Source organism: Montipora foliosa, chromosome 4, assembly GCF_036669935.1.
Source record: "Montipora foliosa isolate CH-2021 chromosome 4, ASM3666993v2, whole genome shotgun sequence".
Lineage (NCBI taxonomy): Eukaryota > Metazoa > Cnidaria > Anthozoa > Scleractinia > Acroporidae > Montipora > Montipora foliosa.
In genome coordinates this window covers 3,178,660-3,191,159 of record NC_090872.1, presented here as the reverse complement: position 1 = coordinate 3,191,159, position 12,500 = coordinate 3,178,660, and the positions used below count along the sequence as shown (strand labels likewise).

Below are 12,500 nucleotides of genomic sequence, written 5' to 3'. Positions count from 1 at the left end.
TCGTATATTCGCAGTTAATGAATTCTATGTCAAACATAGCGCTCAGAATTTAATATTTACCTGTCAGGAAGAACTTTCCGGATCAATAAACTTTTGTAAATGGGAAAGTGCTTGCAGTACAAAGCGAAATTACCGTCGCTGCACGCTTCGTAGCCAGCATCGAATTATTATTTAGCTTGCAGCCAGGCGTGAAAAATCCTTTTCTTCGTATAAATACGCTTGTACGTGTTATTCCACTCCTTCAGGTATTCTTTGCGATCCGTTAAAGCCTTCCTTTTTCTCCCGGAGTTTCTCCTTAGTCCACGATAGCACTCCCCAGTGGACGCCATTTTGAATTTGTCGATTCAACTTGAAAATTTTCAAGTCTACGCAAGACGCTAGCGCATTCGCAACTCATGACAATTCAAGTGTGTTTCGCCCAAGTGGTTTGAAAATCTGTATCGCTATTTGGCGAAAGCCTCCAGCAACTACAGTAGCCTGTTCCAGGCTCTCAGATGCTCGTTCTCGTTTCCTCGGCTCCACAATCTTAGAGCCTGGAACAGATTACCAGCAACTGGAGATTCATTCTCGTCCCGGGCCATCGTCCTTTTCGCTTGCTGGAGATTTTAAACAGGTGAGCTGTAAAGCAGATATGTAAATGATTATTAAAACTGCGTGAGTCTGCAATTATCAAGTTATCGGATGACATGAAAAGTTTGCCGGTCTGAATTCAATGGATTTTCCGATCATTAAAATCGAGAACTACAAACGAATTGGTATAGGAATTAATTGGATATCTGTGAAGTCGGCGATGTTTGGCACCGCGTAATTCCCCCAGCAAAAAAGACTGCAAATATCTGCAGAGAGAGAACTTTTTTAAACCACATGCTCAGCGGCCTGAGCATAACTATATACATCACCGGAAACTGAATATGATATATATTTTTCTTATTGACAGAGTTCTTTTCCTGTCACCCCGAGGTTTGGGATTCTATAGAGTTCGTCGCCGAGTTGCGATTTAGTCCAACATAGGTTTTTCATTTCACAATTAATCTCAGTTTAACGGAGTCTGGTTATAGCTGATAAGGATTCATTTTCAAGATACTGTTTATTTTCAAGTTTCAAGGATAATTGTAGCTGTCCCATCTGTTTAATTTATTCTTAAAACCAACAATGCTAAAAAAATGACCATCAAAACTGAGCTATGGCAGAGTTCTTCTTGGATGGAATCACACACATTCTCGCCCGAGGCTCAGACATATTCTCGAGGAGCATTCCACCCGTTCGGCTTCTGAGAACCTTGAAAATGAAGGAGAAAGACGTGTCAAATTTTTACACAGCAGGTGTTTTGGAGAAAACGCCATGAAGATTTCGCGGAAAATTCTAGATAAAGAAACCTTTCAAAGATGTTTTATGTTACCGGACACGAAGTATCGCAATTAAAAGAAATACGTAAAAATAAAATGGAATCACAAAGAAAGGGAACTCTCCATGAAAATTTAACGGGTTGGGAAAAGTGAAGTAATTTATGCATAAGTAAGCAATTGGAGCAATTTGACACCGAGAAAGCAATTTACTTTTCTATTTGCCAGCGTTGCCTAATTGTCAATATTGTGCTAAACAAATATCTCCGTAAAGCTGTCATTTATCCAATAAGCTTTTATCAACCCAAAACAGAGTTTCCCTGGTCGAGTTTTTTAGGGTTTTCGCTTGGTTGAAGTGTCTCAACTCCGTTTAGGGGAACCGTTTTACTAGTTGGGTAAGTGGCCTGGATAAAAGCGAAAACGAAATGATCTTTAGGTATGATTTTCTGAAATATTTTCCCGCACGCCTTAGTGAGTTCTCTACCGCCAATTCTTGAAATCTATATCTTTCCGGTAAGTATGTACGAGAATCGGGCACAGACAAGTTTTTTAAACAAAAAAAAGTAATCGTGCGCTGTAGATAACGGTTTACTAATTGAAAATATACTTTGCAACGGCAAACATGAAATTTGTCGCTTATACTGGTAAAATTTGGATAAAATATTAGGCTGCTGAAAAAAACTGGGAATTGCGTAATGGTAAATTACAAGTCGTAAAATTGTTAAATTTTTGCGAAATAAATTTCGCTCTAAGTAAGCACTATTCTACTTTTTAAAAAGGATGAGTTCGTGAGCGTTATAGAAACGTAAAGGAAAAGGAAAAGGAATAACCAATAAACTTCGGTCTTCCCCGAAGCTTTCATAAAATATTCATGATCAGCGATAAGGATTCAGTTTTGCCATCCGTTATTGTGAGAAGGTGAAGTTCGTCAAAAAGAAACCACGATCGATTCAATTTTTATTTCATTTGCAAAGACACTCCATCTTGTTTTATTGTTTCAACACAGGTAAGTTTCTAAACCTACTTCTGTATACGTTTTAAAGGTTATTACGACCAAAATTTAAACCAAAGAAAAACAATGAGAGCAAGTTTTCTGGAAGACATGTCTTTTTCATTTAATCAGATAATATCCCTGTTAAAAAGAATTATATTCCACATTCACCGTTCACAATGAAAGAAAACTAGAAAATCGTGCTGTTTGGTTTTGCAAATGAGGAGTTGAAGACGTAATCGAAGTTTTCAAAGAAACCGCAATATTTTTGCATTCCCAGATACGAACGTTTTCCTTGTTAAATGTTGTTATGGAGACTTCAATTTGACGCACAGATGATTGGCACATTCTGTTTCATTTGCGCGTGACGTTAAAAATTTATGACTCCTATCGCACACACATTTTGAATCCTGCTTGAATGACCTGCATTTAGGACAAGTTGGAGACAAAAACGCAATAGTTTGAAAACTGCATCAGTAACATTGCGATTGTTGGACTAACGTTTCGCCTCTCTGAATCAAAAAGGTTGTAACATCGTCATAATGAGTGGATCGGCAAAGCGCCGTAACAGAGGCGGCATTGGTTCTCAAGCAAGTCTTGGCACAAATCTCAATGACGAATTGGAAATGCACGAAAAGAGTCGTCCTTCTTCTGCACATTCACGAAATGCCTGGACCGACGATATACTTAGCGGAGGACATGATGAAATAGATTTTTCTCCGCGAGCTCCAGCATCAGCTGCTGTCGATCTGCCCTCCGCCATGGAACGAGAACCAGTCAACCACCAAACGCGAGTTCCTACGGACGTACGCGCTCCGGGAACGAAGAACGTACCCGTTGGTTGCTGGACGCGGTTTAAAAGGATCCTTCGGGGTGAGAACATATTAGTTTTAATCAAGGCCTTAACTATAACTCTTGGTACTGGTTCCCAGATCATAATGCTTGGTATGGATCGTACTTTTTCACGCATCAATTCCTCGTCGTATGTTACAAATTGAGAACAATTATATGTATTATTTCTTCAGTTGTAACGTCAGAATCGATCGCAGAACAAAACCTAAAGCGAAAAAAGCAGTTTCACCGTTTTTAACTAGCAACAGAGAAGTTGTTGTTTTGCATTGATTCTTGGGTTACAGCTGTAAATATTTAAGTCGATTTTAGATACACGTTATTTTTTTAAGGTAGTATATTTTTCTCGTAATATTTATCAGCACTTATTTTCTTGGTTTCCAATTTATTACAGTTTGTCATGTTTTTTGGTCTTTTTCACTTTCGAAAGAACCTGATTGTAAGTTATTTAACCGCACATTCGGTTTGGCAGTATGTTAAAATTTAATGAATTTCGAGGGCAGGTGTTTTGTCTTCGAAGGAGGGGGATTTTTTGTATTAACACTAAAATTTTAAGCTAGATAGAAGCAATCGGTTTTCTGATCAATGAAGGAAGCTCAATCGAGAGAATTTTCTAAACTGCTTTTACAGATTAGAAATGTTGACATCATGACCTTCATTTTTGTGAAGAAGAAACTTGATCGACACACATTCTGGGAAGAATCGAGAACCGGGTTTATTTTGTTGTTTCAGCGGCAACTTTTCTCCTGGGTAAATTATTTATGCAATTTTATTCGCCGCGGAGTTTGTTAAGAATACGAGTCTTTTCAGCCAACTGGAATATATATTTTTGCAAGCTGCATTGGTGTGATTGAGTGAAGATATAGGGTCTTACTTGGAAGAAAATCTATATTTTTAACCCAACTGTTTGTTGGTGGTCAAATTTTGCGCCATTATGCCCCCATCGAGACGCTTAGAATAGTTCTCGTTTTCGCACTAGCGACGAATTAATTAAGGACGCCGTTTAGATTCTCTAATTTGTCTGGCGTTGTTTAAAATACTGCACACTAAAACAGTTTTAAACTGATGGAGGATCCGCTTTCATTTACATATTTTATTACTAATTGCGAAGTTGTTTGAAAAGTCTCATTCAAATGGCCGGTGAGGGAGTACGATAAATATATACTTTTTCCTTTGTCACTGGGAACAAAGATATTTTGCAGCTTAATTTGTGGTCGGTCTGATTCATACGGGCCATTGTGGCATTTTAGATAATTTTTTTGTGTTTTGAAACAAAAAAATAAGAACATGTATTAAATGTCTGAGAAACCGAGGAAAAAAAAGATTAAGAGCGCCGCGGTGTTGTGATGATGAAACGTAAAAATAATAGTTTGCTGTTTTATTTATTTAAGCATGCTTACGCAATTGTCAGCTGTCACTGTATTTTTAAAAATGTCAAAAAGCAAATGGGATACCTGATGTATTCCTCTGAACACATTTTTTCTCGTTTGCTCTTGTATATTTTTTATTTTTGTATAGTCTCCATTAAAGCAAAATATGAATATTTTTGAATAGTACAGAGATTCTAGCCCTCCAGTTATGGCCGGAAACCCCCGTTTTTGCCAAAGATTTCCGGCCTCCTGTTTTTGCTTAATATTTTCCTGGTTTTTGAAACCCTTCCTATCCAAAGAAAGAAAAATATTTCTTTGTTTAATCAGTCTTTTTAGCATGATTCTTTGCTGTTTTTCTGTGGTTTCTTAGCCATTTTTACCCTTTTGGCATTGTAGCATGAGCCTTGGGTAATTTTGGACACACTGTATTGCCCCGACTTTTTACAAGGTTTGCGTTCATTCGTGGGACCAAGGAGCCTGTTAAAAACTCCACTATTTTCTGTTGACTGTGATCACAAAATGCAGGAAATGGGATCTTAGAGGCATATTTCTTAAAAATTTTCCTGGGGGGAGCATACCCCAGACTCCCTAGGGAGTTGCACCTGCAGCACTTGTGGGCGTGGTTACGCCGCTCCTAAAACCTCCTTTTTTCTTTAAGTTGACAGGGTTGGAATCTCTGATAGTATATTACAGGATTCTAGTGACTAAATTCATTCTTTTGGAACCTGAGAAGATTAAGTGGATTACAGTAATTTGTATTATTGACATCCTTTTGTTTTCCAAGATACTGAAAGCTACCAGTTTAAAACAATGTAAATTTAAGTCTGTCAGGCAGGGGCCATTCCGTTTTCCATGCTTATAATTTGTGTAGTTCAATGCCTAGAATGTCAGGTCAAACTAAAATATACTGTGTGCTTCAATGATATTTTAACAGTCATGATGTTTTCGTTCGTTGGTAGGTCTGTGGAGGACACGTCAGACAGAGGACACTGACTCTGATCCAGAGTCACATGTGAAGACCACTTTGCGAGAACTAATAATCTATTTGGTGTTTATCACTATCCTCTGCATCTGTGAGTACTATTTTATTTTATTTTTATTTTTATTTAATCATTTTGCGAACAAAGGGGGGTGACAACACAATAGAACATTAAGTTCCCTTCAAGGTGTATCACCCACCCAACCCAACCCAACCCATACAATGTACATAAAAACTAACTACACCAATCCCTCCCTGCTGGTAATTTCTATTTTAAAAAAAATTAAAAAAAAATTAACAAGAACATCTAACTAAAGTATTAATCCTACGACATTTACAGCAGACAAGTTTGAAAGTACGCGCGTCATACAACACGTAATCTTGTGAAGTAGAATGTTTTAAATTCATTCTGAAAAACATTCAGATAAATGTATTACTAAATAACATTAACATAAATGTAATAAAAATATGCAAGTTAATGATTGAAGTTTCAATCAACTGCCTTGCCCATTAGTGGATGGATGTACCCAAATTTCTGATAAAAAAGGCTTTGCTTATGGTAGACCAACCCTTGCAATCCCCCTGCCCATGTATGTTCCACAGACTGTCATCCCTGAATAAAATCATTGGTGCAAAAAGGACTGGAGGAAGAGAAAGGTGTTGTTCTGACAACTGATAATTATCTCTCCACCTCATGTTGTCAAAATGGAGGGGTTTGCGTCTCACAGTGCTGCTGGGAGATGTGTTGGCAGATCAGGCTCAGGACCTTGCCTGTTTCAACATTGCCAAATTAGTGATGGTTGCAGGGAGAGAGCTAGACCAATGAAAGCCCCACCCTACGCTATGTAGCTGGCAGTTCACGGTTCTGTTTTTGTAGAGTGCCTGTGATTTAAATCGGCAAAGCTGCAGAAAGGCAGGAGGAAAGGACAACAGAACCTCCACCAATGCAGGCTATAAACCCCACCCTTCAAAAACATCCTCCAGGAAGCCCTGCCAGGGAAAAGGATTGGGGGGGAGGGGGTGGAATTCCAGTGTTGTTTGTCACATTGCTGTTGGAAATTTAAAGAAATTTAAAGAAAGGATGTTGTGTGTCGTGGTACACTTTTTAGGCGATGTTGCTTGTCAGAATTTACCCTGGTAGAGCCTCATTCAGTTACAGACACCAAGACAAAATACAACTAGCAACACAGAAACTGTAGCTAGGCTCGATATCTGCCGTTCACTCGAGTTCGGGTATCCTCTCCGAGAAGAGACAGCTAGACACATGAGCGATAGGCTGTGTCTGTGATGTCAATTGAAATATAATTCATGCGAAGTTAATAGTTGCGGGGAAATAGCATTAGACTTCCCAAAACACTGATTTTAACAAACAGTAATTACATAGCAGTGCTTAAAATGTCTGTGCGAAGTTTCCAGATGATACGAGCTTGAGTTTGTGGTTAAATGATCGTTGTGAGTTTGAATTCAACCGTCAAATCATCAACCAAGTCTTTGGCTGTTTCAGCTCTCAGTTGACCTCAGCACCCCCCTCGTTTTGCCACCAATAAACTCAGCAGTAATTTCAATTGATCTTGAGGAATTTTACTTGCTCTTACATTAGCAAAGTCTGAGGAGAAATTGCAATAGCAATGGATTTGAAAGCCATATTTTGACCTTGATGCCAACTGGAAAATCAGTGAAGTTTCCGAACTCATTAGGCAGTAGAAAACGACGCAATCTCCATTCTCCAGCGTCTCGAACACTTTTAGTTGTTGAAATCTTGGATGTTTCCTACTTAAAAGCACTGTAAACCTTGAACAGGCCAGGTCAAAAAATACCTTTGCAGCCAAAAAATATAATCTATGCCAGACCGATTTGTGCAGGCAAGCTTCTGATTGGCAGAGATTAAACATTGGCTCACCTCCCGCGTCTAGCCATGATTTCGGGAGTGAGCACTGGCTCATTTCCTGAAACAGCGGCTGGTAATCGAGCCAAACAAACAAAGCCAACTGGCACTGTCATCACCTCTGATAAATATGACCAACAGGTCGAGCAGCGGTGGCACAGTGGTGAGAGCATTCGCCTCCCACCAGTGTTACGTGGGTTTGATTCCCAGACTCGGTGTCATTGTTGGATCTCTACTCTTCTTCTGTGAGAGGTTTTCCTCTCAGGGGTGTTCTGGGGCACCTCAGTGGAGTGAATGGGTTAACCAGTCAAAAACATCCCCTCCATTATAATAAAGTTTATTATTATCATTATTACTATCATCATCATCATCATCATTATTATTATTATTATTATTATTATTGTTATTATTATTATTATTATTATATTATTATTATTATTATTATTATTATTATAAGAGTGCAACATTCAGTTTGGTCAGATCCAAACACTGTCTTGCATGTCCAACAATCAATAAGTGGGCAGTATCTGCACTTACTGTACTTGTCTATTATACTTCATTTTTACAGTAACATTTGGAATGACAAACTCGACTATGTACTACTATACCAAAGTTATGAGAGGTGAGTATTGCTTTTGCTTTAACTTTGATTTGATTTTTATGTAATAATCATGTGTAAGCAAATTTAAACTATTTGTTCACACAGACTTGTTTGTGGAAACCACAATGAAAAACAGAAATACCTTCAAGGACATCACAACAATGAAAGAGTTCTGGATGGTAAGGAAGGCTTAGCTCTGTCACCTCGTTATTTCCGAGACAAGAAATTTGTTCCACACTCAGTCTAACCTTCCAGATGCACTTATATTCATAAATGAATGTAATTAGATATGCATACCCAATTTTGGTATCTAAGACCAAGTGTTCTTTTTAAGTCTAAGCATTTGCTACTTATTCCTAGCAAGCTAAATAAGGATTAGTGCTAAGTTTTGGCAGGGGAAATGCAGCTGTTCGTCTTTATTTGAGAACTGGAGTTGGACTCTTAGTGACACTCCCAGACACGAGTGAGAGTAAGGACAATGTGCGAGCCAACGACCCATGCAAGCCATGCAAGCCATGGCTGCAAATCATGCGCGCCATGCGAGTCACACTGTTATTGAAGGCTAACTGTTTTAAAATGGGTGCTTAGACTTAAATACTGTTTATTAACTGGTGCTATTTCAATGAAATGGGTGCTTAGACGTAATTGAAAGACTTGCATGGCTTGCATGACTCGCTGGCTCGCAGATTGTCCAGCCCCCACGAGTGATGTTAAAGGTCGGGAGAGGAGCAAGAGAACACTTCTTGACACTATAATTGTATTGTGTCTACTTGTGTACATTTCTGTACATATCTGCCCCAAGTGTGAAACAGTCCAAAGGGGCTAGCCATGTTGCCTTTTTGCAATTTTAGTTGTTTATGTCACTCTAAAAGTTGTGGACAAATTTGTTGGCAAATTTTGCCGTGGCTACAAATTCTCTGTTTGTCAGTTAACTCAGTGGTTACTACCTCCACTGACTCCGTTGTTAACTGTTAGTAGCCTATGGAGGGTTAGCATTAAGTGTCGTGGTGTGTTGCTGTCAAAGTTTTGCAAATTTTTCAGGTCACCTTTCGTGAAATTCCTGTGTCACCAAGTTTAGGATCATGTTTCTTTTCCTTAATCACAAAGCTTTATATTTGGAACTGCAGAGGGAACCAAGTGATTCCCAATATTAATGGATTTAAATTTAAGGTGCAATTAAAATATGAAATTGAACTTTACACAGGGTCATTATTGACCACCCACATCGATGAGTAAAATAATCACTTAATCATGTCATTGGTTCACTGAATGTGAACGTAAAACTTCAGACTACAGAATTGAAACTGGGTATTGACCAAGATACTGTAACGTAAGAAAACACTGAAATACTGTGAACCCATAGCGTCTTGTTTTTCAATAATGGCCAAAACAACTGTTAATTACAAGTAAGGACTTTGGGTTCAAAAAAATCCTCGTGCAGTCCCTATTTCCCCTTTAAGAGTTTAAATAATTTATTGCAAGTTCTATTATTTAATATTTCAGTATCTAAATGGCCCACTCTCTGATGGCTTGTACTGGGAGGAGTATTACAATGAAGATAAGGTAAAAGAAGAAGACCTGGGTTTCATCTACTTTGAAAACAAAATTCTGGGACGGCCACGCATCAGGCAATTACGAGTCAAGAATGATTCCTGCACGTAAGTCAAATTTCTTAGCTGACACTTGTAGTCACATGATACTAGTCATCCTCCTCAAGTTGGCATTTTTCACTGAAATCATCTGTGTTGCTTGTGTGTTTCATTTTAAAGAGTCCATGATGACTTCAAGAGTGTCATCAAAGACTGCTATGCACCATACTCCCCAGAGGCTGAGGACCAAAATCCCTTTGGCTCGAAGAATGGATCTGCGTAAGTCCTAAAACTTGATTCTATCCAGGATGTCCTAATGTTACAGTTTAATTTGGCCCAGGCATCTAGTGGAACCAGAACATGTTATGATGTGTTCTTGACACCAAGTGCAATAAAAGGCTCAACATAACTTGGTGGTGAAGTTTTCTTCTTACATTAATAATAAAAGCAGACTGCCAGTGCCTGCAAAATCCACAACTTTGCAAACTTTTACAAACCTGAGACATTGATTGCCAATTAACTGGCCTCAATATTATTCTTTGCATTTTGTGCAAATGACAAAAAGTTGAACATACTGTTTCTGTTACAGATGGATGTATCAAACCGAGGAGGAATTAGAGGGAAGGTCACACTGGGGAAGGATCACCCATTATAGTGGAGGAGGGTTCACCATGCTTCTCAATGCCACCAAAGAGAAGACTGAACCTTTGATTGAAAATCTCAAGGTATGCTGCAAAATGCAATGTGCAATGTGCATCTCCAAATATGATTCGCAAAAACTTATTTTGGATTTGACTAGTAGCCAGTCTCACTCCTGGAAGTCTTAGTATCATGGATATATTTACAAGGCTGTGCTCTAAGGGAAATTTTGGGGAGCCCTTCCAGCTCCCAAGCATTTCAGCTGGGGTGCCCAGCCCTTCAAATTGGTTGCCCGAATTAATTAATTATTTATTTAATTAATTATCTGAGATCAACAACGCAGCAAGATCTTCATCCATCAACCCGTCAAATTTTCCACGCCATAGTTGAGAAAGACGAGAAAAATGGCAATGCCACCGATGTTTTTCAGGTTTAAAAGTGAAAAAGTAAAGATTGCCGCAGGTTTATGTAAAAACGTTTGGGTCTAATGCAGGTAAACCTTTTTACCGGTTAGTTGGGTTAAATAAAGTTTCTAAGCATGAATCAATGCCGCTTGATTCCCGTGGAGCTTTTGTAAAAACTGCCGTGAAACAATGAAACCACCGCGGCCCAAAAGCTATCATTGTTTTCTTTTAGCAAGTTGTCTTGATCTGGACGAAAATCATCTCTACAGGACAGAACTAAAGTATTTTTTCCTTATATTATCAGTAAAATGTTTAGTGGAATGAGCTGTTTGTTCGGTCGAAGCACCAGTCACAGCGTTATTTGTTTAGGGCATGGAATGATTTGTCACGAACCAAAGACAACGCGGGATTGCTCTGTTTCTAAAACAACAACAAATAACATGATATCTTTCCATTTTTTATTTCGTTATTTAATATACAGGCTGGGGAAAAACAACCATAACCAGAATATGTTTTGGCCAAGCAGGCGCAGCCGCGAAAAATCGTAAAAAATTACATTTGCATAAACTGCGATGCCCGGGTTTATACAGAAGTAAATTGCACCGCTTTGCCGGCCGCGCTTTACCATTGTCAGAGCAGAAGTAAGAACTCTTTTTTAAAACTATAACCAAAAGATGCCAAACTTCACGTTCCAGATTTAATGCTATCTTTTGAGAAAGAACCGAAATTCGTGCGGCCACCGGCTACGTGCAAAGTCACGGATTATGTTACGTGTGAAATCATGTGGAACGGCCTTTGAACTGATTGTTCCGTTAAAAAAAAAAAAACATTTTCTGAGAGGTTTCGTAAACTATAACCACCAGCATATTAAATTTTTTAGCTTCCTTATCTACTAGAAATACAATAAGTATGAGTGCCCGGCCGGGCGACCGGGTAACTCTCTTCACTCGCCCGAAGCCAAATGTTAGTCGCCTCAGGCGACCGGGTGCCGTTAGAGCACAGCCTTGAATTATCTCTTGAAATCTTTGCAGCACATCTTAGAGCTGGTATATTCTGAATAGGAGGAAGGTTGTTAACCTATTGACTCCTGAACCTTCCTCCTCATTAACTAGTAAAATTGTTTGGTGTTCGAGTGTAATCTGTTACAGTGGATTTCACAGAACTTTTGACAGGCGGTTTGTGAAGTTTGTTATAAATTCCCAAAGTTCGCTTCCAACTTGGGAATTTCATTGCGAAACTGTCAATCATTTGGCAAACTTTGAAACAAACTTGGAAGTAATTTGCGCGGCTCATACTTCGTGGGAATGTGGCAAAGTAATTTCACCATTGCTCTCGGTTGTTGTTTTGAAATGAATGCCTTCACCGTGCAAGGGATTAAGGCAATCCCAAGTTTTGTTGGGCAGGGAATTATTGAAAGCTGGTTAGAATGGAAAGGACCATCTCAAATAGGACAGAAACTGAGACTTCCGAAACAAACTATTGCCAAATATCTTTATGCGCAGAGAGAATATTGAAGACAACAAAATGAAGAAGTATCACTCTGAATGATGTGAATATCTATCAATCCCATCATTTACAGCAGTGAAATCCAAAACAAACTGTTAGCGAGTAACTCCGGGGGGGGGGGGGGGGGACTCCCATATGAAACAGACGGGGATGCTCTCGTCTCGCTTAGGGGTGTAAATTTTGGATTTTGGTCTCGCTTAGGGTGTTCCGGGCAAAGCGTCAATATTTTAAGCCGCCAAGGTCTTGTGTAGGGTTCCGCGAAGAAAAACAGAATAACTTGTTTTTAGGGATCAAAATTTCCTTAAGCCACGCCCAGATTAGTCTCCTTTAGGGGTCACAAAAAG

General features: G+C 39.0%; 1 protein-coding gene across 2 annotated transcripts in view; it reads left to right on the top strand.

Annotated features, from left to right (window-relative positions):
- The first annotated feature begins 1,590 nt into the window (after positions 1–1,590).
- The window catches only part of LOC137999543 (polycystin-2-like protein 1), a 22,174-nt gene continuing 11,264 nt past the window's right edge, over positions 1,591–12,500 (top strand). Inside the window, exons 1-8 of one of the 2 annotated variants that reach the window (XM_068845340.1) lie at positions 1,591–1,738; positions 2,860–3,207; positions 5,513–5,626; positions 7,986–8,039; positions 8,124–8,197; positions 9,522–9,676; positions 9,788–9,886; positions 10,197–10,332. In XM_068845340.1, the coding sequence (XP_068701441.1) occupies positions 2,877–3,207; positions 5,513–5,626; positions 7,986–8,039; positions 8,124–8,197; positions 9,522–9,676; positions 9,788–9,886; positions 10,197–10,332 (963 nt within the window). In that variant the 5' untranslated portion in view covers positions 1,591–1,738; positions 2,860–2,876. Of the gene's footprint in view, positions 1,739–2,231; positions 2,350–2,859; positions 3,208–5,512; positions 5,627–7,985; positions 8,040–8,123; positions 8,198–9,521; positions 9,677–9,787; positions 9,887–10,196; positions 10,333–12,500 lie in introns of those variants that run through there. The other variant, XM_068845341.1, reaches the window with a different exon arrangement.